Here is a 25,628-nt window from a genome sequence, read left to right on the forward strand (position 1 = left end):
CAATGAAAGCAAGGGTGATGAATGGAAGAAATTTGAAGGGAAGGGCAGGACTGGACATTAGACGAAGCAGCAAGGGAGTTAGTTTACCCACTTTTCTCTTTATCTGGGGGTCACAGACAGCTCTCTCTCTTTAGATGATGAAGGTAGATCGGTAAGTGTGTAATGGGTCCTCTCTGCTAATGTTGCCATCAATATAACACTCAATCTGTTGCCATTGAGACTCAAAATATTTTTGTTGTATTCCTGTCTGATTTTACCACTCACTATTAGTCCTGTATTCCATCACCATCTCAAATTTCCATTCATACAGTGTGTTCTCTGTTCATGTTTAGTATCAAATCTTCACTCAATCTAGTTCTAGATGTAGATGCCTACTTGCATTGTCAAACCCATGTCACTATGGACAAAGAACCAACACTATGAACTTCTTAACACTAACATACAGCTGTGTCCTAAGAATCGGCTGCTAAAGGTATTATTACTTTTCGGAGTCATTCAATCTGGTAATTGTCTCTCCAAGTGGTGCAGCCAAAATCCAGAACAGCTATCATGTAAGTATGTCTTGGGGGCTTGGCAGTTCTCTGCAAACCATAAGCAGGTGTCACTACCATTAAACCCATGTTATTAAATGGTTATCATGTTTGACCGTACTGGCAGTGTTCTGTGGAAACCTGTTTTTGTGTTTGTTTTTTTTAGTGTTCATATAATTAATTTAAACTTGCTTTGTGAATAATCAATACAATTTTGAATAACATAATAACGCTATAAAAAATCAGAATTCAACGTACTGGGGATAAAAAAAAAAAAGACATGTACAGGTTGAACACATTAAATGCGGTGATCCAGTAAAAGAGATAGAACCTTTTGTGTTGCTGGTCATAATTACAATGCGTGTTGAGGGCCCTAGACATTTTCAGCTCTAGAGCAAACACATAAAACATATTTTATATATTATATGTGGGCCAAACACAGAGTTCTCCTCTCCACTTACTGAATTCTGGCCCAGAGATTCTCTATTACCTACTAACTTCACTTACCTACTAAAACATTTCATTCTCTATGTCACTAAATCTAGATCTTACAATTAATTTGCTACTTAATGTAGTCTCTATACACCTTCTTCCACTTTATTGAATCCATCCCCAAATCCACTACTCCAACTTAAAGGGACAATCCTGGCGCCAATACTACTTTAATGTATTTGAGTTTACATTTGTTTTGACCTCATAAATATGTTATATTTTTTGCATGTTTTAAAAAGTCATAGTTTTGGCATAAAAAATATACATGTCTTGCAAACTCCTGCACCATAAGCCTGCCTCTTTAACTAACACATTAGAGAGGTATTGTTGCCCATAGTGTCTCTTTAATGAATACAATCTTCATCTAACCTAGCCCACCACACTGAATTCCTTCCACACTTTCCCTATTATTGAATACAGGCTTTGCAGTCTATCCTCCACCATTCTGAAACTTGTCTTCACATTCCATCCTTAAATTCACTGAACCTGCCCCCCCCCCCCCATGCATTCTCTCCTCACATTCCTTCCTCCGCTTCCTACTGAATTATGTCCCTACATTATCCCTTACTTTACAAAATCTTGTCCCAATTTTGCCTCCTACACGTTATGAAATTTAGCCGTGCATCCCATTACAACTTACTGAAACCAACCCTGCATTCTCTCATATACCTCACTGGCTCCTCCACCCACTCCTGCATACAGCCCTAAATTCCTTCTTACAACCTCCATATTCTGTCCAAACCTCACTGAATCTGGTCCCATAACCACTTTTTCATCTGTCTGATTCCAGCCCTACATTTCTTTCTACACCTTAATGAATTCAAACCCACATTCTCTCCTATATCTTAAAAACAACCCCCATCCTACAAATCACTAACTCCAACCCCTCCATTCTGCCATATACCTTACTGAACCTGGACCACTCATCTATTTCTCCACCTCACTGAATCTGGACCTCACATCCAATCTTCACTTCACAGAATCTGGACCCCCACATCCTTTGCTTCAACACACAGAATCTGGACCTCACATCCATTCCTTCATATTATGAAATCTGGACCATACATCCATTCCTTCATCTCAGGGAATCTGGACCCACATGCATTCTTCACTTCAAAAAATCTGGACGACACATCCATTCCTTCATCTCAGGGAATCTGAACCCAATATCCATTCTTCACTTGCCTGGATCCCACATTTATTCCTCCCACTCACTGAATATGGATCCCACATCCATTCTGTCATCTCCCTGTATCTGAACCCCACATTCACTCCTCTGTCTCACTGAATTTGGACTCCACATAATTTCTGTCATCTCACTGAATCTGGACCCCAGATCCATTCCTTCATCTCATTGAATCTGGGCCACACATCCAATCCTTTATCTCACTGAATCTGGACCCCACATCCATTCTTCACTTCATGGAATCTGGACCCCACATGCATTTCTCCTCATCACTGAATCTGGACCACACATCCATTCTTTCATCTCACTGAATCTAGACACCACATCCATTCCTCCACCTCACTGAACCTGCAATCCGCATCAATTCCTCCACCTCACTGAACCTGCACCCCACATCCATACTGCATCCCTCCCACACACTTGCTCCTGCTCCTCACATTATAATATCTAGTTCATCCATTCAGGTATAACCTTTGCTTTATATCTAAGTAGCTTGTGATATTCTGCTATCCGATCTTTACAATTTACTTTGTTATCAAGCAAGACTTAAACTAACATTTGAAAATCCAGTCTAGAAGAATGTTTTGTCAAGTGCCCAGTTCTGCATAAGCTCCGGTTAATTATCTGCCTTGTCTGCTGTGTTGCACCCACAATGCCATCAACAGCAAAGTTCTGGTTCTGCATGTAGAAGATAAGCAAACTCTGTAATGCTTGCTTCTAAGTTTGCCATGGTTTCACTCCATCTTTGGTTAATTGAAGATCAGTGGAATTTTGACATTTCTACAGAAAATGAAGCAATAGTAACGTCACAAACTGTCGCTTATACATTATTGCCATCGTATGTCATGTGCACTGATGCTGATTTATGGAGCAGGAATAATGCACAATGTTGTTTACACTTTTTTTTATTAGAAATAAAACACATTCATTTGTGCTCTGAAAACTGTACACAAAAAATGACAAACACAGATAGGAAAAAAAAGATTAAAAAAAAAATATATATATGAATTAACCAGAGGAATTGGGAGGGGGGATAGAGATTCTCAACAGTTATTAAACAAACATGTAGGTTAGTTGTAACATAACACGGCTAATGTCCGTAAACCTGATGACCAGGGTGTCTGAGTGTTAGAAAAAAATAAACACAGTATAAAGATATTTATAGGCTAAAATTCATTATGTGTAATTATTATAATTACAATATTATACAACACGGCACATGAGGCCTTGTGCTTTCTTTTTTATATATATTTATATATATAATCTAAAATCTGACAATTACATCACAGTTTTAATAATCTTGTTTCTCTTTATTTAATATTTTGGATTTTTTTAAAATTGTTTTAACATTTATTGAGTTATTTAATATACAGTTAATGACAAGATAAATGTCATTTTTTAAAAACATTGGCGCAAAAAAATGCTTGCATATCAAGCAACCTCCATTAAGGTTAATTTATGCATCTTTCCGCATCGACACATTCACCATAGACTTTCTGATCTCCATTGCCATCCCTTTTCTCTGAGATGTTTGCTCCTGACAAGTGACAGAGTTGTGTCTCACGAACAGATTATACGAGATCAAGACCTTACCCAACCATGGAGCAAACACAAAGGCATTACTTGACGATGCCATGACTCTTCATGGTCTCTGGTCCAGTGGAAAGATTCTCAAGAGGACAAGAGCAAAGAAACAAGTGCTCTTAGTTTTCAGAACACTTTATTGTATCTCCATAGCTTACGTTTCTATGCAGTCTGTCAAGTTCCACAAGCCTTGTTACAAAACTATATAAACATTTCTGTAGATAACACTCTCCTCATGACAAACCTCTGCCTAATTTAGCAAAGGATAAAGAAAAGGTAATTTGTAGGTATTCTCATACTTTTTTCTCTTTATAACAGTCAGAGACTTCCTTTCAATGTATAGTGTAGACCTGCTATGTTTAAAACCTTCCTAAGCTGCAGTTTTTGGAAAAGTCTCACATTTCTGAACCTCGTTAAGGGTATAAAAGGTTGTCCTGTGCATATCCCACCTTCTTTTTCCCTGTTGCTTCTCTTGGCCAGCTCTAGCGGGCACTACTTATTTAGCTTTTAAATATTGCATGAAGATTGTGAACAAAAGGAGGAATCACTGATTGTACTTCTCTTTCTAAAATGTTCTGTTATATAATAGACCAGTACCATGTAATTGTTAATTTAATTTTGAGTATCTTTGTATAAGTGTAATTTATAACATCTGCCAGCCAAACAAACTGAGTCTTGTTTCTGCATCACCTCTCAGCAGTTCTACGATATGGACGATTACTCCACTGCAGTCGATGTCCAATCACTGAACTTTATCTTTTATGGTTTACCTAGTTCCTTTTCTGCTGTACCTGGGAGAGATCGTGTTGCACCTATCGCTATAGTCTAATGTAATATCCCATCTGAGACAATGCAAAAGTACTTTAACAAGGTTTCAAACGAAACCAAACTTCTCTCCTTTTTAAATGGAATCATACTCTTTAAAAATAAAAAGAAGTCTTTTTTGGAACATTCAGACTTCAGTCTGAAGGTCGATAATGTCTTGTCCCACCAGAGGTATTGTTGCTCCGGTTTTCTCCCATTCCACAGTCTTTAATTCTAGAGGAGATGGGGACACGGGCTCCATGTCCTTTTTAACCCATGATGGGGGTGACTGTATTTTTCTCATTCCTTCCCATGGCCTCTTGTTTGGTGTCTGTTGCTTTTCTAACTGCAAAATCAAGAAGAAGAGAAAAATAATATATAAAACGTGTAGTAGATATTTGAAAAGGTTAAAATGTTCTTATAATCTGCAAGGATCTTCAACTTGTTATATTCTTTGTTCAATTATAATACTATTAATATGGAATGACAGACCTTCAATTTTAAAATATTTTAATATATCACAGGTAGCAAATAGGTACTGACATAGAATACAGAAGAAAATATATGAATATCTTTTATTTGAAACAGTATAAATTATAAAACAGTTTGAAACTGTATACATTAAACCTTGGCACCACTAAAAAATGCTTCTTTGATTTAATTTCGATAAACCCATTCATATTAAAAGTAATTATTTTTTACTGAATTATAATGTTCACAAACTTTTTGCAATCTACGCAGGAAATGGATGGACAGGAAGATACATAATACTGTATCTAATATCTATTAGTGAGGGCAATTTATTGTAAGCAATTCTGGAGTAAATATTTATATATATATATATATATATATATATATATATATATATTATATTTTGACCTAAAAATTGCCAACCACATTTAAATTCTCCAGAGTCTTGACCTTATTTAATAGCTCTGCATATCTTTAAAAGCAAAATACAGGTACAGCCATAAAATTGGTATAAATCCATTTTAAAATACAACTTTGGCATCTATCCATCTTTTCTGGTAAAATCATTTATATAGATTTAACTCCAAGTCTACTCCATTGTTTTTAGAGTACCAAGGAAAAAAAAAAGAGATATACAACAATCATAAATTTAGTTAGCTGCTCCAGTACAACAATCCCTTTGTCCAATTTCATTATTCTAATTTCCTTTGCATGAGTGTCACTCAGTGAGTTATATCAATAAATGAAATTACTGGTTCATGAGATATCTGCAATGTCTCTTGCTCCTCTTCAAAGATGTTAAGTGGTCAATCATCAGATTGCACAGCGTACTAAGAAATACCAGACCAGGGAGATTCTTAAGCACCTGGCTCTTGGTTCCTGAATAAAGCTGTTTATCATAGTGTCTGTGCTGTGACCAAGTTGGATCTGAGTAAAATTAGTAATTATCCCATGTGAAAATTTCACGGGGAACCAGCCCATCTAAAACACCTTAGAGAACATAAATAAATGGTAAATAAACCCATTTGTTTTTCATTCAGATACCTTGCTTTCAGCCGTTGGGGATTCTTTTTCTTTCTCTGCATGCTGAAGCTTTCGGTTTAAGTCCTGGAACATGTCCTGGTGTCGTTTCCTGGTGTGCATAATTTTCTGGAATAAAAAAAACCCATAAAAATGCATTAAGGCATGGAGAATATTGAAACCAATGAGGCCACCTACATAATGCATGTGAACTATCAAAATGTCTACTTTTCCTAATATTTACGCAGAAACCTTGTCTGGAGGATTAAATAAATGATTGGATGTAAATGGAATATTAAATAAAAATATAAATGAAATGCAGAAACATCTAAGATCAGTGGAGGGACAAACAAAATGAAAACGACAGTAAATTGTCTCACCTCAAAATCTAACTCAGCGTATCGAGATTTTCTTCTCTGTAAAGGAAAGACAAGTCGAACAGGTGTTTTAGTTCAATTAATTCGCAGGGTAATCCAGCTCAGTTAATAGGACACATTCAATTAGTTTGCAGTAAAGAAACAGTGAGATAAAACTGTGAATCATCTGGAATTGAAAAGGTAATTGTAAATTTTCAGTCAAAATGGCTTAATTACAAAAATCTCCAACTGACATGTTTTAGTCTACAATTTGGATGGCTCCTAGTCACAATCTTTCCAAGTATCTCTCCCCTAGTTCAAAACCCTCCATGTCCCTTTCTTCCCATGTTGACCATGTTGACATCCCTCAAGGAGATCATTGAGTATGTATAAGAACTGATATAAGCAGTAATATCAGGGAAAATATTAAAATACTTTTTTCTGCTGAAAAAATACTTATTCAGTTCCAAAATATAATATTGAAGTCACTAGTGTGTGTCCGCAGTCTTGAAGGCAATTTTTCTTAACAGGATCCTGAAACCATGAGATAGTTCAATGGACAAAGCTATAGTTTAAATATCTCGGAGTCGGCTATTTTATTTGACCTTTAAAGTTGACTAAAGTAAATACAATTAAGATGGATCTTAAAACAAATACTAAATTCAAGGTATGTTTTTGAGGTTTAAAATGTTCTATATTTTTTACTGGAAAATATGCTAAATTTGATTTAAAAAAACATGACATGAGGCACTTACATTTTCCATAATAGTGGCTACTGATTGTTATATATTTCTGCAAGAGTTTTTTAATGTTATTTATGTATGTTTGTATTCAATGGGTTAAAAATAAATGTATAATTTCGATACCCACCCCTTTTCAACTGCCCATCCCTTTTTTTTTTCCCCAGTCCATTCTCAGAGGCTTCTTACCTCTAAGGAGCTCATAGAAAGTGTAGAGATAGATTCAGTCTTTGACGTAATTCCTGAGGTCCCTAAGTCCATTTTATCACAAAGACCCATAGCAATCTGCGACTCACTGGGATGGATCTGTTGTTTTTGCATTGGTGATCCCTGTTCTGCACATTTTATACCTATACGTTCTCTTGGAGGACTTTTAACCATGTAACTGGGATCTGCCATGTTCAGGTGTATGAGTCTGGTCTGAGGCATCTGATCAATGTTCACACTGTATTTACTGTCATCTTTCGGCTTTGCTCTAAGAGTTGATGTGTTACTTGGTAAAATAACATAACTTGTGTCCATTGACTGTTCTTGAGCTCTGGTGAGTTCTGAGTCCAACTTTTTGAAGATATCTCCTTCACACATATAAATTGGCTTGGGTGGTTGAGTTTTGTCCTTTTTAAGAGTGAGCGTATGATTGCTGAACTCATTCAGATTGATGCCTCCTAGATACGGAGATCCTTGAAGATGCATTTTTGACACATTGGAAGGAAGACTATTAAAGTTTGATCCTTTCTGATGGCTCATTTTCATCTTTTCCTCATCCTGTAGAGAGGGTCGTTTTAATGTCCCTGTTATTGTAGAGGTTCTACATGATGAAATATCCTTATTTAGAGCTAAACAAAAAAAAAAAAAAAAAAAGTAAGTGAGCAATTCCAATGTTTTATTTCAACCAGCCACTAAAAGTCCAACAAGGTTATCTCCAATTTTTTTTACAGTATCAATGGATATCGAAACAATGAACTCTGTGCTTGTACTAATTATTAGACTTGTGCACAGTGAAAAATATTTTGTATGAAAGATCCATATTTTAACATTTGACAGATCTACAACAGTTTTATGTTGTTTACATTGTATTTTATTTATTATTTCTTATTGTTTTTAATATTTGTTAAAACACTAACCCATCACTGGAAATAAAAAAGGTAGTTAGTAAATTAACCTAATTCAATTATCAAGAAAAAATATATTTTTGAAATGTAATCTGTGATTTTTTTTTTATTTTTTTTAGTTAATATGTTGCCCTAATAGAAAGATTATAATTTGTGTTTGAAGTTGAGATATCGGTTTAAACATATTGAAAGTTCACAGATATCTTAACTTATCTTACCTGATCGACAAGCCAAGTCTACGTCTTTTTCAAATTCAGACTGCAAAAAGAAACAGAACTGTTATAGGAGAATAATAACAATTAGAATTAACAGAGATCTAATCCAATCACGGCATTCACAGAACTGCATAAAAAAAGCTACTATTTCATGGAAGTTGGCTTGTATAGTAAAAAAAAAACTATTGTGGTCTATTATGCCATTAAAGGTGCAGTTCCACCTCATATGTTAAGGGGATATAACAAGCAGGCAAGTCAGTTTATATTTTATTTTAAAAAGGTATTTTCTGGTTAATAGACATAGACTTACAACACATTCAGTCATTTCTTTTCCAATTATTAATGTATCGTTTGTATCATGTGACTTTGAAACAGATATATGTGAAAAGTTCCACTACATATTGCATAGTAACTATATAACCAGACCAGAGAAAATATAGGTGGAAAAAGACAACTAAACCAGTTATTTCTGGGTGGTGTTTGTACACTTGCATTTCGCATAGAGCATGTTTTCTTTCAATGTAGCCTGCATGGTGTACTTCTAGACATCGACAGACACGGGTTAAGGCCAGTATCCTTAATGTACCCCACTATATATATATATATATATATATATATATATATATATATATATATAAATGTGAATGGTGAAAGTGACTAGGTAGGTGGTTGGATGATAAGTGGGGCAGGGCTGGGAGAGGATGGAGGCTGTTTGAGAGGTTGTGTGTTACCATCCCTCTCCTGAATTCCTCCCGAGGCAGTGGCCTTGATGGCCTTGTGGTATGTCTGGCCCTGTACTTCCATGTTTCAGTGCTGGACCTCTCACAAAAGTTCTTATATAACACTAGCTATGATTCTTGCTTTACTCAAAGAATTATATTCAGCAAAATATGTGCAGCACCATTGGAAAGATAAAAAAATAACTGGCGATTCTGTCCCTTTGGACGTTTTTATTTCATCAATTGTTTATCTTACCGATACTTTCTTGTCTTTCAGCCCCACCATGGCTGTGCAGATGTAAGGATTGCTAGCCTCTTCCAGCTGTGAATTGGACAGAGAAATTAAAAAGGTTAGATGTATTCCAACATGCGACTAAACGCAATGTTCTCGTAACATATTCTGACTTTGCAGTAGCAGTAACTGTAGCATTTGTATCAAGCAAAACCTGAATATTTAAGCTTAGTGCATAACTGCATTATACAAGTACTGGTACCCCAAATTATAGTAAACTACATTTCCCATGATCCTGAGCCTGCTTTACCATCTAGGGTGCCAAGATTACCCATCACTGCTCAACAATACATGCTACATGGAGTCAAAAAGTTCTGTTCACTTAGCAGTGAGTTCTGATCAATTAAAAACCATGTAAATACCTCGGCCAAACTAAGTGAGTTACAAAACATCTCCAATCAGGCTAAATTCAAATAGTTTCCAACACTGCTATTTTAGCATAAATAAATGTACCTTTGTTACACAACTAAAATTCTTATACATGATCCAATTGAAATCATACATATATAGAGCTTATATTTTAAAGGTTTTATTTCCGTTTTTTTGTGAACACTGAATGGAGCTATCAGAAAGCTGAGAAGCAAATTAAAGGGACACTATAAGCACCATAACAACTTTAGCTTAATGAAGCCGTTTCGGTGTATAGATCATGCTCCTGCAGTCTCACTTCTCAGTTCTCTGTCATTTAGAGGCCCATTCAGTGTCCGTTTAACTTTATTTTTATTTTTTTCATGAATGAATTAACTACTGAGTATACTCCACTAAAGTGATGGAAAACTTTTAATAGACACTTTTTTCCTCAGGAAAAAATATTTGAATATTCCAAGCACTCAAAATGAGTAAGTACAAGTCAAATACATATTTGGCATTTTGCCTCAGTTCTACGTGTATAGAATATTTGACTTAAGTTGGAATGTATGTACATCATGATTGATTTAATCATTTTTAACTTTTCTCAAGCTTCAGGCCACCATTAAATTGAATGTTCACAGACCAATTATACTGTAAATGGTTTAGCGTACAGAGGCAATTTAGCAAAGTCAATCAATATGACAACAGGAATGTAGCTTTTGGTATCTGTTTTTGGTGTCTGTTTAAATGTTCCTTCTTCACAGATGCTACAAAATCACTTAGTTTTTTCGTTTTTTTTCATGAATCGTAAAATGATTCAAAGCGTGATGATGTAACTCTTTCCTATACCTCCCAAGTGTCCTGATTCTGGTGAGTCAGTCACACTCGGCACAACCTCTATGTATCCGAGACTTAGTTATTCAGTAGCTGATAATCTGCCTTGCGGGCAAATATTTTTTTTATGATGGCCCACATCCTTGTTACAAACATGCTTGGTTATTTCACCGAAATATGTCATATAGTACATGCTACAGTTTTACTGGGGTTCTTACAGTGTACCATTTAGTTCATACTAAGAATATCACTTGAGCATGGTTGTAAAAATGTGGTGCAGCCAAATTACTTCTTATGAAAAAAAAAATGTAGTTTGGTTAGTCCAACAGTCATCCATTTAGTGGTTCGGCTCGTCTGAATATTGTCCATGTTAATAGTCGGGGAAATTATTAAAATAAAACAAAAGAGTATGACATGAAAATGGGCCAACTGGTGTATAGCAAAATATACACATAATATAAATATCATGTTCTTCCTATGCATTAGGTTCAAGAATATATTTATTAAAATCTATAGAGTTTTTATTGCTCTTGCCCCCTAACCATCAGCCACCTTTTTTCACATCAATCATCTCTTTTTCTTCTTTTTGCCATGGACAGAACCCCGAATCACAAATCATACAAACACACTTGCTTGTTTGTTTGTTGCATGAGTCATTGGTTTGGTGATATGTCCATATGGTAAAAGAGAGAATTTGTGACTCAGGAGTATGGAGAGGGAAAGGGAACAGATGCCAAATGGTCCCAAATGAGTGGAGATATAAACCGAAAAAGGGTTCAATTCAAATAGATATAAAACTTAACCTAAAGATAAAAAAAATACCTTATACACCAGTGAGTTATAGTGAATAGTTCTACCACCTAAAATTCTATTTTAAAAATATTTAGTCTGAATCAGAGTCCCCACTTACGGAAAATTAAATAATTTACCATAAGGAATTTTTTATCAATATACTTAAAGGGAAACTCCAGTGCCAGAAAAACGATCCATTTTTCTGACACTGGAGGGTCCCTCTCCCTCCCACCCACCAATCCCCGGTTACTGAAGGGGTGAAAACCCCTTCAGTCACTTACCTGGGACAGCGGCGATGTCCCTCGCTGCTGTCTCCGCCTCCGCGACGCTCCTCCTAGTGATTACGTCGGTCGGTGGGCGAGACTAATCTCGCTCACCGGCCGAGGAGACCTAATGCGCATGCGCGGAAATTCCGCGCATGCGCATTACGTCTCCCCATAGGAAAGCATTGAAAAATCATTTCAATGCTTTCCTATTGGGTTTTGAGCGACGCTGGAGGTCCTCACACAGCGTGAGGACGTCCAGCGACGCTCTAGCACAGGAAACCTGTGCTAGAACCCAGGAAGTGACCTCTAGTGGCTGTCTAATAGACAGCCACTAGAGGTGGAGTTAACCCTGCAATGTAAATATTGCAGTTTATGAAAAACTGCAATAATTACACTTGCAGGGTTAAGGGTAGTGGGAGTTGGCACCCAGACCACTCCAATGAGCAGAAGTGGTCTGGGTGTCTGGAGTGTCCCTTTAATAAAGGTTACGTTTTATATCTATTTGAATTGAACCCTTTTTCGGTTTATATCTCCACTCATTTGGGACCATTTGGCATCTGTTCCCTTTCCCTCTCCATACTCCTGAGTCACAAATTCTCTCTTTTATAAATTCAACTCAATAAGGGTTACTTCCCACCAGAAGATATATTCATACCTTAAGCATATAAAGTGTATTTTTTTTTTTATGTCAATATGGTGTTTCAGAGTTACAGAATTCAGGTGACTAGCCTCTGATCGGCGTAAATTCAAACTAATTGCCATTTAGCCTAAAATGAATGCGCCAGTATAATGGCTACTACCCCCTGTGCATTGACCAGAGCTCCTTTTCTTACAGCTCTCGCGAAGCGCGTTTTCCATACATTGACATTGGCAGGGTCATTGTTTTTGATATCAAGATGATTTGCAAAGTGGAGGATACTTTTCAGTATAATTAAACTATAACAGTAAAATTACCATTAATTGTGCATGTCCGTTCTGAAACGAACCACCAGAATCTCCATTGCCTTCTTCCTGACGATCAACTACACGACACTTTACAGCATCCTGGACCTAAAGACAAACAGTGATAAATAATAAAACAGAGTAAATATGTACATAATTTATACTTTTATCAGCGTCTGAATTACAGTCAATACAAGAAATTTATGTTTTATCTTATGCAGTTTAGATCAGAAAGGGGACAAAACCGCTATAACTAAAACCTATACATCAAGCATCATGAAAAAAAACTAAAAAAAATCTGTATTTTTCACTGCATATTGTCTTCTCAAATGCTCTCTTGTATTAAGAAAGTAGCTCTTTGAGTAGTATTTTTGTTATACACTGACCAGCCACAACATTAAAACCACTGGCCTACTAAAGTGTAGGTCCCCCATGTGCTGCCAAATCAGCACTGATGCATCAAAGCATAGATTCCATAAGACCTCTGAATGTGTCCTATTAGCAGGAGATTCTTTACGAGATGGGGCCTTCATGGATCGGATTTGTTGTTACAGCACATCCCACATCCCATGGATTGAGAACTAGGGAATTAGAAGGCCAAATTAACACCTTGAACTATTTGTCATGTTCCTCAAACAAACTCCTGAACAATTTGTGCAGTGTGGCAGGAAGCATTATCCTGCTGAAAGAAGGCCACTGCCATCATTGAACACCATTGGTGTATGTGATCTGCAACAATCTTCAGGTAAGTGGTACGTGTCAAAGTAAAATCCACATCAATGCCAGGACCCAAGGTTTCCCAGCAGAACATTGCCTGAGGCATAATACTGCTTCCACCGGCCTGCCTTCTTCCCATAGTGCATCCCATCTCTTCACCTGGTTAACGACACACACGCACCAGGCCATCTTGGTGTAAAATAATACATGATTCATCAGACGAGGCACTCTTCTTCCATTGCTCCATGAACCAGTTCTGTTGCTTTCATCTTCATTGAAGACGCAGCGGTGAACAGGACTGTGATTCAGTATGTGTTCTGACACTGTTTTATCATGGACAGCGTTAATTTTTTTAGCAATTTGAGCTACAGTAGCTCTTCTTTATGATTGGACCAGACGGGCTAGCCTTAACTCCCCACGTACATCAATGAACCTTGGACGCCATTGACTTTGATGCTGGTTTACCGGTTATCCTTTTTTGTTCCACGTTTGGTATGTATGAGCCACTGCATACCAGGAACACCCCACAAGACTTGCCATTTTGGTAATGTTTTGACCGAGTCATCTAGCCATCACAATTTGGCCCTTGTCAAAGTCACTCCGATCTTTTCGCTTGATGATTTTTCCTGCTTTCAACACTGAACTGATTGTTCACATGCTGCCTAAAATAGCCCACCCCTTGAAAGGTGCCATTGTAATGATATCATCAATGTTATTCACCTTACCAATCAGTAATTTTAATGTCGTGGCTGATCAGTGTAATAAAAAATCTATTTTCCTACATTTTTTATCTCACATGAGGTCTTCATAAATGTACGGTCACTTTCCAGCACCGATATTGCGATAAAGAAATAGAATATACATGTGTACATCAAACATAATAGCAATCAGAAATTTTTTTTTTTATATTAATTTTCATTTCCTCTTTAATTTTCTTTGAACATATCATCCGAATGTACCTCTCGTCGGAGAATGCAGTGCACCATGACTATCACAAATCCTTCCAAGGAATCAAACACAGCAAAGAGTATTTGGAACAGAGCCGAGCGTCTGTCTGTTATAGCCAACACGGCGGACATCCACGTAAGAGCCAGCAGTGGTAGGACCACACAAGAGCTCCACAGAGAAGCCCTGGAAATAATATATGCATACAAACATATGACATTAGACTTTTTTATTATCACCAAGAATCTGATACACTATAATCTAAAAAGGCATGAGAGGGAAGGATCTAAAATATGTAGAAAATCCTACAGTTCAGTAATGTAAAAATTTAAAAACTGTTATAGTTAATGCTAACTTATAAAATGTATAACAGCTGCAATACATGGAAAATTGTATTGTTTCAAATAAAAAAAACTATATATATATATATATATATATATGCATCTAATCCTGTTTTTGTAGAATCTACCCCAGTTTAAATAATTCCAAATTAAATTTTAAAATTTAAATTTAGATTCTCATGACTCCAGTGGAGATTAGTCTATGCTCCTCTACTGGATGTATATTTGTATGTATACTTTTGTTCTGAAAATATACAAGGTAACACATCACCAAAATGTAGAAAATATTCTCTCTAAATTACTTGGTAATAGATCAACGTGATTCTGGTCTTCATGGTGCGTATGTTGGGTACAACATAACCTTTAGTTCTATTCAATAAATAGTTTAGGCTCTTAGAGAAAACTTGTTTCAGGTCAGCCATGATTTGGATGTAAATCGTCACTTTAATATTGTATTTGTTTAGCTATATTAGCAGTAAGCCATAGCCATAAAATCTTACAAGCTCACTTATAATAAATTGATGACAAGATATTTCCGATCTCATAAGCTCTTAGCCTTTACCACCACTGCTTTATATTGAGCTCCTGGCTGCCAGAGAAATCATTTATTAGAGATCGATTATCTGAAAAAAGGATAGGCAATGCATTAATATTGACTGGATTTCCGAATGCCAAAAAATACAGGAAATCACACTGAAGATAGCAGGAACCTAAATTTCAATGGGACAGTCCAATTTCTGGGTGCTGACCCTCTGTCCCAATTTAGTTCCCTGGTGTCCCACATCTGAGGACTCTGACTCTTGGACTCCGAGGACCTGTTCTTGGGCAGCACAGCATCCTAAAAATAAGGGATGTCCAGACAGGACCCTTAAGTCCTTCAGTGGGTGGGCCTGAACCTTTTCTATGCAGATCTGTTGATTATGGGCATCGCTGGGGACAATAGTTACATCACTAGTGACAGCCACGCTCAAGCACGCCCACCTGTTTTAATCTGCATACCTTCCAAAGTTGGGAGGTAAGAGATAGAAATGCTGTTTTATATGCTTAATGATACCCTGTATAGTGTATGTCTTTAGGTGTGCTAGTATTAGACTATCCAGCTTAGATAAATTACAAATCATTGAGGCATACCTCCCAACATACCAAATGGGCAAAGAGGGACCATTTAATTTTAGGGGTATGAGTGGTAAACATGGTTTTATGGACTCTAGGAAGAACCACAAGTCTACACTTTTGTATATTATTGACATTAGACGTGTGCACAAGAGTTTCAGCTGCAAATGAACAAATCAATCCAACGGTGATTTACCTGTGGATTAAACACGCTATATTCAAGGCTCTATGCTGAATTGGAGAAATGTTGTAAAGATAAAATAGCTGAGATAGGAACTTTGTCCAACCCAACTATGATGTTCTAAAGTATGCAATCTGCTGTAGGCTTTCCATGACTTACTGTTTGGTCAATAAACCAAAAGTCAACTTGGTGGAAATTACTGCAAAAAAGCTGAATGTGTAACTTGCATGGACACTACTATTAAATTAAAACAGCTTTTTACATTTTGGTGATGATCTAGACTATTTAATTTCTTAACCAATATTATTAATATCTGTGTTTTAAAGACTTGTTCTATGTTGCATTGGTTTGGCAATACAAGTAAATCCCAATCTCCATAACTGACAGTGAAACAAATAGCCACTGTTAGAACAACGGGAACACTGCCACAAAATAATGCCCAATGAAAAGAACAATTAAAAAAAGGAATTCAAGTTTACATTTGACAGCAATACTTAATACAAATGTAGCCAGACTTAAAATCTGATTGATTAAGAGACTTTGCTCAAAACATATCCATGCTAATTATTGGAAACGGATTGTCAGATTATAATTACAGAGACTCAAATGGTGAGTGTGGCTACAACTGTATACAGAAATAATACAAAAACACGCAACAATCGTTTCAAATAAACAAATCAAGCAAATGCGTGGGTGAATAAAACGTCACTTTATCATAAAACAGGAAAACCAGTATGCAATAAATCCGATTTATTACCCATCTTTTAATTTTAATTTATTTTTAAAATGAGCAAAGAAAGAGAACGTTTGGAGTGTGTCTACAAAGCTCAACATGTAAGACCAACAATTCCAGTTATGGAACATATGAAAAATGTTGGTACTACCGAGTTTTGTGAACTGTATTTCCCATAATTCCTCCTGAAGGTCTCAAAACATCAGCAGCGCCAATCTTGTCCTTAATTGATTTGGGGTAATGGACATGATCGAATCGACATAATGGAAAAAAAGGACTTTTTGCTTTAAATTTTCAGTTAAATTTTGAATAACCCCATAAATGAAAAGTGAGACATGTGAAACTTTGCTAATTTAAAAAAAAAAAAGTAATCACCAGATAAAGTCAATTTATTTTTGATCAGCCAAAACTCAAATCTTATTTTCACATAAATGTTTTATGAAAAGGTCAGTTGGCTTTTTAAGACATTTATTTCCAGCCTAATTATGAGCTTTAGGGATGACAATCTCAGCCCGAGAAAATGCAGCAAGATTGTTTCGAGCCCGACGGCAGACATTTTCAGAGAGAAATCTGCCATAGTCACCATTTATGTCACAAATGAGGTTAATATAAAGACATACGTGAACATGCAAAGAAAGAAAAAAAAAGCACAAAAATAAATTGAAAGAAGAACTCTGATGGATGAAATTTGTGGTCTGTTAACTTGGTAGATGTCACGTTTGACTTGTCATTTAATGTCTTCATTCTATAGCAGCTAACCCAAAGCAGCACCTTTTGCTGCAATTACAGCTGACTGGCCTACAACTGTCTGAGATTTACTGGGATTGTAGCTCGACAGGCAAACAATGTTATGGAGTTACGTCTAAAGAACAAAGCTTTAGTGCAGAGATCACTTTCAATCCCATCAGTTTCCACGGTGATTGCTCAACTCGTAGAATTCCGAAACACATTTACTGCCTATACATAACCCCACTTCCCACATAAGTCAAATAACTGACAATTCTTGATCTATCATTTTTTTTCTAAACATTATTTTGAGCGAAATGACTTTGAAATATATATTAACATTAAGCAAAACATGAATATTCTAGGAAGACAGACACAGCAAAATAAACTATTGGAGCGACAATGTAGAATACATATTTGTAGAAATGTTTATTCAGATTAACAGCCGTAACAGAGTTTTGTGTTCCAGTGTAGCACACATTATTTTGTGATACCCTAGGGCCCTGCTGTGTTTGCTGAACTAAAACAAGCAACTTTTTTTTTTCTATAAATATATTGAATATTCCAGTGCTTTTTTTTTTGTTGTTGCAAGGAATGATTGGTAGATTTTTTTTAGCTCTGGTGAAGAGTATGAATTTATGTAAAGAAATGTTAATGGACTGAGATTTTGTACAAGTATGCTAGATTGTACAACATATAATATAAAAGATCGTTTTATACTTTTTATCATATTCGAAGTTACTAGCAATAACAACGTTGAGAGTCTCTCAATACAAGATGTTACATTATAATATCCACATACAAAACACTATCTTGAAAACACTGAACAGACAACGCACATTAAATGCAAAACCAACAAACTGATATAAAGAGCCTTCAACATGTATCTATGATATCTCTGAATCACTAGACTTCAGCTGATGTGGGATACGTTTGTTTTGCATCCGTTGACAACACAAGACAACCAGGGATTGACAGAGAAAAGGACTTTGATTCAAACTCTTTCCTGTAGAAATACATCAGCCTCGGAAAAGGTCTGGTACCGAATGTTTCTCAATCAATAATGTCACATAGTTTGGAAACATTGTCATAGCATGGGGAGAAAAAACTTCTGGCATTATGTAACTGCCAAGGGACAGGTATCTGGTGGCTGAGGGATAAACATAGATCAGGGTAACCTTCGACCCTCCAGATGTTGAGAAGTATATCTCCCATAATACTCTTACAGCCAATATGCTGGCAAAGCATCAGGTGTGATGTAGTCCTCAACATCTGCAGTGCCAAAAGCTGCCTTCCCCGAAAAGATTGTATGTTTTTTTTTGATTATACAGTTCTCTTTAGGATACTGTGATTTCTTGTTTACAGCCGTTCGCTTTGTCACCTTATTACATTTACAATCTGAATTTTATTTCACATTTTTTTTCTCTTTATTCTTTTTCACACACGTATGATTGTATAATTTGAGATCTAAGCATTCTCTGGCCATTGGGCACAAACCCTGCATAACCTAACCTATTAGGATTGTAGAAGTATCCCTCAATCAATTGGTAAGTCTTGTGTAAAATATTTCTAAATATATACTTTTACTGTTTCAGTATTCATAATAGTGAATGTTCTATAAACTGTACAATTAACGAGTCATTCACCTGAATCTGGTTAATCCATTCTGCTCATTGTTATGAATATTTCTTAACTTATTTCTCTACTTTGCATGTTTTATGGACGATCTTTAAGTTAACGTGGATAAATCTCCCGAATTTAGACTGGGCAGTAAAAATGTTATAAGCCTTTCGGAAATGTATGAGTAAAATAAAATGTATGTACATATATCAATTATGACTCTCCCAATAAATCAGGAGCTGTTCACTCAAGCAGTTTTTCAAATAATATTAATCATAGCAATATGCATTCAGGTACTCTTGTTTAGCAGTAACGTGTAAGGATCTCATCTATCTCTATAACAAAGTATTTAGTTAAGCAAATCATTCATCTTATCTTTATTCAAAATATAACTAGTTCTGCTAAACATTTTGAAAAATTACAAATAGATTAAGACGTATTTAAAATTTTTAGCCTACCGCATATGGCTTCAGCCTGCCGCATATTTATTTTTAGTAAATTAGGACAATAATGATCTAAATAACCTTTTTTAGAGGCTCCATTTGATGCTTCCCTTGGTGAAATGGGGTCTCCTTTGCAAGGTGTGAGTGGTGGAGTTACAGAAAACTACTTAACGTTGACAATTGCTAGGATACCTGAAGAACATGATGTGCATTCCAGGCAAAGGATGGCTGATTTGGATCTAGTTTTGTTCTAACTCCCGATTATTCAAAAAAACTATAATTGCAAGATAAATTAATATTTATAATAGCATACTTGTAATAATATGCAATTGGATGATTAAATCTGTACTGTCACTTCATAAAACTAATATTTATGCTGAACTATAATTTCCCCTGAAATGTCAACTGACTTTATCTAACTTATCTCACTGCGCATGCGCACAAGAAGTGCCATATATAGCGAAGGTTGTATAATTAGATCTGAGCAAGGACTCAAAGTGGTGCTAGCTGTTCAGACAGATCAGGATAAGACGTTTGCTGTTTAATAACTTCTTTAGAATGGGAAACTATGAGTGCATAGTTAAGGCTTTGTTTAGAAACATATGGAGATATTTCCTGACATCCCGTGGTATGGTCATATAATATGGTCATAGAGCAGGCAGGGATATAAAAATTATAAATATTAGTAACTGACCAGTAGAGGGCAGGCTTCAGTGTAGGAGGACACTGGTATTAATATAGACCACTTTTAAAGAACGAGACATTAATGGCAGGCATCATGTACCTGGGCGAACAGGGTCAAGTAAAATTGTCACGAAGCGCCAACCATGAGATATTGCAAAGGACAATTTTAAGTTAAATAAAGGCTGTAGCAGAATCATAGTCTGTTGTTGAAGTTTAAGCGAAGGAGACAGGAAAGGTAATGTACTATTTTATGACATGATGTCACAATGGAACCTAAACTAAGGTAATCCTGTCAGAAACATTTTCCGAGATAGTGTCAATTCTGTGCGAGATTGCCACAGGTAATGGTCTATTTCTGCAGTATAAATGCTGAAACGATGATAAAAACCATTTTCCTGACAAACTCTGCAATTTCATTGCCATTTTCCCTATTATGCCCATTGAGTAGCAGGAAATATACGCTACAAAATGATTCCAGCCTTTCAGAATCATTCGCAAGATGAGAAACCGCACAATGGCCCACGGAGGGCAACGTTTTGCCAATAGGTTTTTTTTTTTTTTGCAGGCAGACAAATCGATAATATTTTAACTTAATATTATGGAAACATCTACCCACAAATTACAGTAAAATTGCCTACTTTTTTCGCTCATTATATGATGAAAATTCAAAGACAGCAAAGAATTTCTTACTGTGGATGAAGAGACAGACAATTTCAGTAATGTCAAGAGCTGAGGGGTAAACTCGCAGCATGCACAGTCAGCACTTTACTTCCTCTAGAACTGTTTGTATACCACACTGTATGTTTACATGTTGTCTGGGATAGCGTGAATTCTACAATTTACTAAGAATTCATGATTGAAATTTGAACACTCCTCACAATCAAACTGGAACAGCACTTTACCATTTGGTAAAATCCTTTTACTCTTCAGCAGAGCTTCAGAATCAAGAGGAACATTGAAAACAAATGACGTAAGCCATGAACTTTAAGAATACCGCTTGTTCCCCTAACAAAAAACAAACAACACAATGGTGAAATCCAGGACAACACAGAACATTATCTACAAGGAACATCACTGTCGGCTAAATACACTCCTGGATAATAGCTCCTGAGCAGATTCAAAAAAACATTCCATATGAATCTAATGGCCGTCATCCCATATAGACATCTAGACATAAAACAATATGTTCTGCTGAGGTAGAAAGGAGGTAGAAATATTTTCCACTATTATATTTTGTGTGCTGAGTTGTTTATTTTTCTCTCCTATCTAAATCTACGAGTGAAAGCACCAAAATCAAAACAACATATGCTTATGTAGTGGGGTTAAAAAGACAAGAAAACATTAAGCATAATGTGACAAAGTAAGAGCTGTGACATTAAATATGTATTGTGAAAGGGTCACTGGAGGCAGGTTAATCAAGGTCAGGTACATACATCGGCATATGGAAAGTGCACTTTTTCCATGCTTCTGGGGTTAATACTTAATTAACACTGTCTGGCACTATTTAGCCTGAGATTGGCTCACTAAGCTGCTGATCACAGACACAGAAAGAGTGAAACTGAGCCCGAGTGAGAAGTAAACTTTGAGATGTTTACTGTTAGAAAGGAAATGCCCCTGTTTAGTTAGTCTCCTAATAGGAGGAGTTTTAATTTTTAATTTTTGCTTTTTTATTTATGTCTTAAAGGGGAAAGATTACCCTGGATGTTAAAAAAAATGTTGGTTTTGTAAATAAACACCCTGTAAAAGCATTGTAGTGGCTCTTCCTGCCATGGCCTTATCACAGTATATGTATAAATGGGTTACATTATAGCCATTGCATTCATGGATGATATTGCAGTCAGCGACCACATGTGCCTGGTGTTATCTATCAGGTGCAGAATAAAATATATTGACGCACACATAATGCGAGATGTGCTCCATTGTAAGTATCATTTAATAGGTGTATTTTGATAAGTATTTCATAAGTGGCTCTGGATACAGTGATACAATCTGTTTCTTAATTTTTATTTTCCAAAAAAAGTCATATTATAAACACATTTTTGCCATTTCCTAATGAAACTGTTATCCTTCTTTTTACAAATCTAGTCGTAACTCATGTTTCTAGCCTTTCTCCTTCAACATTTCTCCAAAAGGAAACAAAAAGACAAGTCAAAGGGTCCAAATATGACAAATAAACAGGAAGCAGAGCGAGATAAGTAGGGTTACATCTGTGGATTAACTATTGACTATTATCAAGTGGAGTTCTTAAGTAGTGGCTTCCAAGACTCTCCTGTACAACAGTTTAAATTGCGTACAGAATTCATGTTTTTAACAGACGGCACAAAACGACACAAGGGCCTCAAACCATCTAGCATTCCGTACAACCACTTGCACCCACTTCACAAAGCATTCTGTTAGAGAACGCATACCTTCTGCATCGATTAGTCAAATTATGCACTTCAGCTAGTGGTTTTTCACATTTTCTACTATCCTGTGGTAAAGCGCTGTAAAACACAACACCACTCCGTAAAAAAATAGTAACCACAGTCACAGCATTTTACTGACTTCTTCTAAAGCCAACAAATCCTTCGCTGAGATCAAATACCTTTACAGGATCCTATAAAGGCATGATGGCAAATCTGTGTGCCATTTGAATATTTATTACAGAATGTTAGTATAAGTGCAAATCAAAATAGCCACTAATTTATAGGGGAATAGAACACCTTTTTTTTTTTTTTTCAATATAAAATAAGGTTTATAATATAGAGACTTAAAATATTAATTACAAAATAGAGATTTGGTGTCAACATTTGGATCACTTCAGAATATTCCTGTCTCGTTTTTCATATCAAACTGTTAATCTACCTAAAATATTTTTATTATATCATGTTTTGTATGTTTTTCTCTTTTCCGTTTTATTCTTATGTTAAACAGTTTCAAAACAGGTAATGGATTGAGAAGGAAGGAGAGGTTGGTGCAAACATGTACAACTTCTATCAGTAATCATTTGTCGATAAAATTTCTTAAACAAATTAAATGATGGTAGCTTAAGGTAAGACTATTTGTACTGAAAGAGACCTAGCCATAGGCTACATATATGATCGCAATACAAAAAAAAAAAAGCAAACCAAACACACTGTCATTGTCAGTTCTACATGATGAAATGGAATGAATGTTGAGAGATGTGTATGAAATCACACACTGAACTTTATTATATCAATAAAGTGCAATAAGTGCAATAAATGAATGTGACATTATAACGACCCTATGACATCGCCCAACCAAGCAAGTTAAAAGAGAAGTCATGGATTACCAGTGAAAACACTTGGCTCATGGTTCCTCCCTTAAAAAACATAATTTTTTTGTTAAATATACAGAGATATTGTGTAAAAAAGTACAATTTTGTGATGTATTTAGCCAGCAATAGCAGAGTCTAGCATTGTAAGAAAGATATTGGTGGAGACTTATCAGTTTGTTCTGTTCTAAAAAGTGGTCTAACATACTAAAAGTAGGGCAGTCACCATGAAAACCTGTGGAACCAGCAGGCATTTTCTATAGGTGTTTCCACCCCTTTTGTAACATTTTTTTAGAAGAGAACACGTTAATAAATCTTCTGTGTTATATCGTTTGTATATGTGTGTAGATTTCTATGTTTGTTTAGCTTAGTTTTCCCTTAAATCATGCTGAACTCGTACCACAGTTAAAAAATATTCTATATGAAGATTAGAATGTGTCTACGCTTTCAACTTTGCAAGGCTGTGGACAAAATGGTCAAACACAACGGAAAGTCATAAAAAACAAAATAAGAGAAAAGGATGACACAAAAATATAAAATATAAACAGAATTGAAAAAAAAAACAAAAAACAAAAGCAGATATGCAAAGAAAATAAGAGAAAGCAAGGAATTCCGAAATTAGAAGGACTAACATGGCGTTACTGGTGGCTGTGGCGGATACTTCTGCTGAAGATACTACTCCACACTTGGAACATTTGAGCGTCATGCCATAAAGGGGCATTGTCATCTGACTGCAATTAAAATCAAAAATACTGAAACAAAAACAAAAGATACTTTGCTTTGAAAACAGAAATAAAAATATTACACCACCAACAATCAACATGTCAAAATCTGTAGCAAAATAACTCTGGGCTCTTTGGAACCAAACTTTGATGTGCTCAATGAGCAACCATTTATCAATACGAAGATAAAGCCTTGTGAGTGCTCCATTGTGAATGGATGAGAAGATTTTATTTACCTTTTGTTGTTTGTATTTTTTTCAATAATTGTTAATATTTTTATCGCAATTTTTTTTATTATCACATACTTCTATTTTAATTTCTTAAAGCAATAAAATAACCCATTTATAAAACTGGGTGTTTAATTGTGATTAATCTTTAAATAAATTGATAACGCCCTGGGCACACCCACAATCAGTGACTGGGCAGAACTGTAGTCTGCGTCAATACTAAATCCCTTTGGGGGAGGGATTAATGCAGAACATTACAAAATTATGGAAGAAAGATTAAAATAGTATTAGTTAGCACAAGGCACTATCAATCAATATTGTTCACCTACATCTATAAATATTACAGCTTGGGGTCGGTGCCAAATCCACTTTAACAAGGGTAAGCATTGGACACAGAAGTTTGTTAACTTGTTATATGAAAAATAAATACTTATATGAAGAAATAATATTTCACTCAATCTGACCATAGTTCTAGAGCAGTGGTTCCCAACCCAGTCCTCAAGTACCCCTACCAGTCCAGGATTTAGGGATTACCCAGTTGTGTCTAAGGTGCTTTAAAGAAACAAAACAAAAAAAAAACTTTAGACACAACAGGGCAATCCATAAATCCTGGACTGGTAGGGGGTACATGAGTACTGGGTTGGGAACCCCTGTTATAGAGCATAGCTCTAGATACATTTATTATTTGGATCTATTTTTTGCAAACTGGATTTTTTCATTTGATGTAGCTTTTTTTTTTTTTTTTTTTAGCAATTTAAAGAATGAAGTACAAATGTTACCCCATGCTGTGCTCACTCTCTTCCACCTTGAATTATAAGCCGTAGAGAGGGGATTTAATATATTCTGCATGAGAAAAATATCTTAAGAGCTAAATAATGATTTCCTCATGTACCATTCTGAATTCTGTAGGGACAATGACTCTATTCACAATAAATGAACCCAAAGGCTTAGCCTAACCCTTAATTAAGGACCTTCTTAATAAGGTAAATGGCCTCGCTATTTGAAGTGAACAAGTGCTGAATATAAAGTACATAGCTAGGATAATAGTGCTCTAGAGTACATTCAGATTAGCTAACACAGGTCGTCCCTAAAATGGTACATTTGTCTAAACAGGGGTAAAACTGGGTCAGAATTAGACTACAGAAGAGCATTCACAGAGACAGTAAACACCATGCATTTCCATGTACTTTTCTTCA

The 25,628-nt window shown here is 35.8% G+C and overlaps 1 protein-coding gene across 2 annotated transcripts in view; it reads right to left on the reverse strand.

Moving 5' to 3' along the window:
* Positions 1–3,157: 3,157 nt before the first annotated feature.
* The window catches only part of ADGRB1 (adhesion G protein-coupled receptor B1), a 500,908-nt gene continuing 478,437 nt past the window's right edge, over positions 3,158–25,628 (reverse strand). The window contains exons 24-32 of one of the 2 annotated variants that reach the window (XM_063451001.1): positions 24,116–24,235; positions 14,383–14,554; positions 12,719–12,814; positions 9,486–9,551; positions 8,514–8,553; positions 7,373–8,019; positions 6,468–6,503; positions 6,112–6,216; positions 3,158–4,942 (exon numbers count right to left, since the gene is read on the reverse strand). In XM_063451001.1, coding sequence (XP_063307071.1) covers positions 4,745–4,942; positions 6,112–6,216; positions 6,468–6,503; positions 7,373–8,019; positions 8,514–8,553; positions 9,486–9,551; positions 12,719–12,814; positions 14,383–14,554; positions 24,116–24,235 — 1,480 coding nt within the window. In that variant the 3' untranslated portion in view covers positions 3,158–4,744. The remainder of the gene's footprint in view (positions 4,943–6,111; positions 6,217–6,467; positions 6,504–7,372; positions 8,020–8,513; positions 8,554–9,485; positions 9,552–12,718; positions 12,815–14,382; positions 14,555–24,115; positions 24,236–25,628) is intronic. The other variant, XM_063451000.1, reaches the window with a different exon arrangement.

The sequence above is a fragment of the Pelobates fuscus genome, chromosome 4 (genome assembly GCF_036172605.1).
Source record: "Pelobates fuscus isolate aPelFus1 chromosome 4, aPelFus1.pri, whole genome shotgun sequence".
NCBI lineage: Eukaryota > Metazoa > Chordata > Amphibia > Anura > Pelobatidae > Pelobates > Pelobates fuscus.